This window comes from Emiliania huxleyi (assembly GCF_000372725.1).
Source record: "Emiliania huxleyi CCMP1516 unplaced genomic scaffold EMIHUscaffold_332, whole genome shotgun sequence".
NCBI lineage: Eukaryota > Haptophyta > Isochrysidales > Noelaerhabdaceae > Emiliania > Emiliania huxleyi.
In genome coordinates this window covers 17,039-19,323 of record NW_005199506.1, presented here as the reverse complement: position 1 = coordinate 19,323, position 2,285 = coordinate 17,039, and the positions used below count along the sequence as shown (strand labels likewise).

The following is a 2,285-nucleotide window of genomic DNA, read 5'->3' as shown; positions in this document are numbered from 1 at the left end:
GAACACGCCGCAGACGCGCAGCAGCACCTTCTCTCCGAGTCCGAGCGGCGGCTCTGCTGCGACGCCATGCACGATACACAAGTGAGGGTCTCGGCGCGTGCAGCGCTCCGTCGCGGCTGCCCTCGCCGCCGTCCGTTTCGGCTTCGAGGAGGAGTACGACGAGCCGCGCACCGGCTACTCGCTCGACCTGGCGCTGCCCTCTTCACGCATCGCGATCGAGGTGGACGGCCCGACTCACTTCCTGCTGCCCGACGGCCGGGGTGTGCGCAAACCCAACGGGCACACGCTCCTCAAGCGGCGCCTCCTCGCGGCGGCCGGCTGGCGGGTGATCAGCGTCCCGTTCTTCGCGTGGGACGGCTTGCGTTCGGCCGGTGAGCGGCAAGCCTACCTGGAGTGGGTGGTCGCCTCGCAATAGTAGTCTACTCTTGTACCACCGAGCGCGGCCCCCCCAGAGAAACGCTGTGTGAGAGAGAGCCCGCGGGCGCGGCGACAACATATCTCATATGTGTAGAGCCGTACTGCAGTCCGTGTTTACAAGTTGCGGGACATCTTTCTTCTTACATCAGACTTGTGTGAGGAGAGTGAGGTACACCGCACGTACTCGTACTGTGGTGCCCCAAAACAGCCAACACGCAACAGGGTTCGAGGGTGTACGCACTCCTTCAGCTCTCATGAAGGGCGGCGGGCCGTGTCCGGAGAAGGTGCCGGCCGCGGCGCCCTCGCCCCTCCCTCCCCCCACCCCCCCTTCCCCCCCTCCAGATCGTCTTCCCCCCTCCGCCCGCCTCCCTTCCCGCCTGCCTCCACAGCCCTTTTCGATCGCGCGCAGGCCCGCGTCGCCATCTCCGGCATGCCGGCAGCCCACTTTACCATCGCCTCCTCGGTCGCTGCCGCTTCCCTCGCAGTACGAGGTCGGCGTACCGTGTGCGCGTACCTGCTCGAAGGCCTATCCTCCTCGCCATGGCCTGCGGCGCCTCCTGGCCGACCGCGGCGAGCGGAAAGGGGGCGACGTGCTGTGCAGAATACTTCAACATGTCAGGACTGCGCTCTGGCCTTTGTCTACTACTGCTGCCTTGCTTGGTTGCTGCTAACGGTTGCGTTTCCAGTCCGACGCCAACGGCGCCTTCAAGCTTCGAGCACAGATGGTGGAAGGGGGGAACAGGCAGCACCGGCTCTTTTACCGACGTGAAAATCGCGGACCACGATCCGTGTGATCCATGTGTAGCAACCAAGAATGCTAAGAGTTGCCCATCAGCCATGTCATATCCACGATTTGCTTCGAGGGCTGCTCGAAACCACTCTCTCTTCAGCATTTTCCGGCAGCACTACATGCGTTTGCTCGACTTCGAGACGTTCGGCGGCTTCGGGGACGGCGTCCGCAGAATTCTTCGGCAGGCGGCGGACCAGCTGAGTAACAAACTTATCTTTCGCACGCTCAGCACCTCGATGAGGTCACATGGACCACCAAGAACTGGCACGGGCTGCAGATGCAGCGCTTGTCTGTCGTTCTCCACACCGCCGTGGCGTGGCAGACGGTGAACGAGCTAGCGTGCGGGGACAGCGGCATTGTGCACGGAGCTAAGTGCATTGCCGTTCTTAACGGAGTCGCTTAGGCGGCTCCGGTGGTGTGCCGGTGATAGTACTAGCTTGGTGATAACAAGGCTGTGAAGGTGTGATAGTACTAGCTTATTACCTTGGACACGCGATTGGACAGAATTTAAACAAAAGAACTCTCTCTCACAGCAGACAGGCTCGACACAGGTGCGAACTGGCGCGAGCTTGGTGTGCCGGTGTGCCGGTGATAGTACTTCTCAATAACAAGGCTGTGAAGAGGGTCGCTCGTCGAATGCGAGCCAGTTCGCTCGCGACGCCGACGCCGACGCCGCCGCCGGAACGACCGCGGCGGCCGGTCGAGCGGCCGCCCCGGCCAGCGGCCGTATCGAGCCTGCCCGTCGCGAAGGTGCGGACCTCACGCGCCCCACCGGCCGCCCGCGCCGCCGCGCCCACGTCGCTCTCTCGAAGCCGAGCGCCACGCCGCTACGACTCCCATCGCGACGACTCCCGTGCTCGCTCCTGGCGCAGGCGATCGACTCCTGACACCCATCGAGCGGATGGGCGCGTTCCCGCCGCGACCCGGTACTCTCGAACGACTTTTGAGGGCAAAAGGTGCCGCCCGAGCCCATTCCCGCCGCCCGCCGCCCGAGATCAGCTGCCACCGGCCAGCGCGCGCGCGGAGACCTGCCGCGAGCGCCTCCGTGGCCCTAGCTGGGGTGATTAGCAAGCGCCTC

General features: G+C 64.4%; 1 protein-coding gene across 1 annotated transcript in view; it reads left to right on the top strand.

The window, feature by feature from the left end:
* The window catches only part of EMIHUDRAFT_368844 (hypothetical protein), a gene marked incomplete at its 5' end in the record, with an annotated part of 3,399 nt that extends 2,824 nt beyond the window's left edge, over positions 1 to 575 (top strand). The window contains one exon of the mRNA XM_005773619.1: positions 104 to 575. Within this exon, the coding sequence (XP_005773676.1) occupies positions 104 to 415 (312 nt within the window). The 3' untranslated portion in view covers positions 416 to 575. The remainder of the gene's footprint in view (positions 1 to 103) is intronic.
* Positions 576 to 2,285: the final 1,710 nt, after the last annotated feature.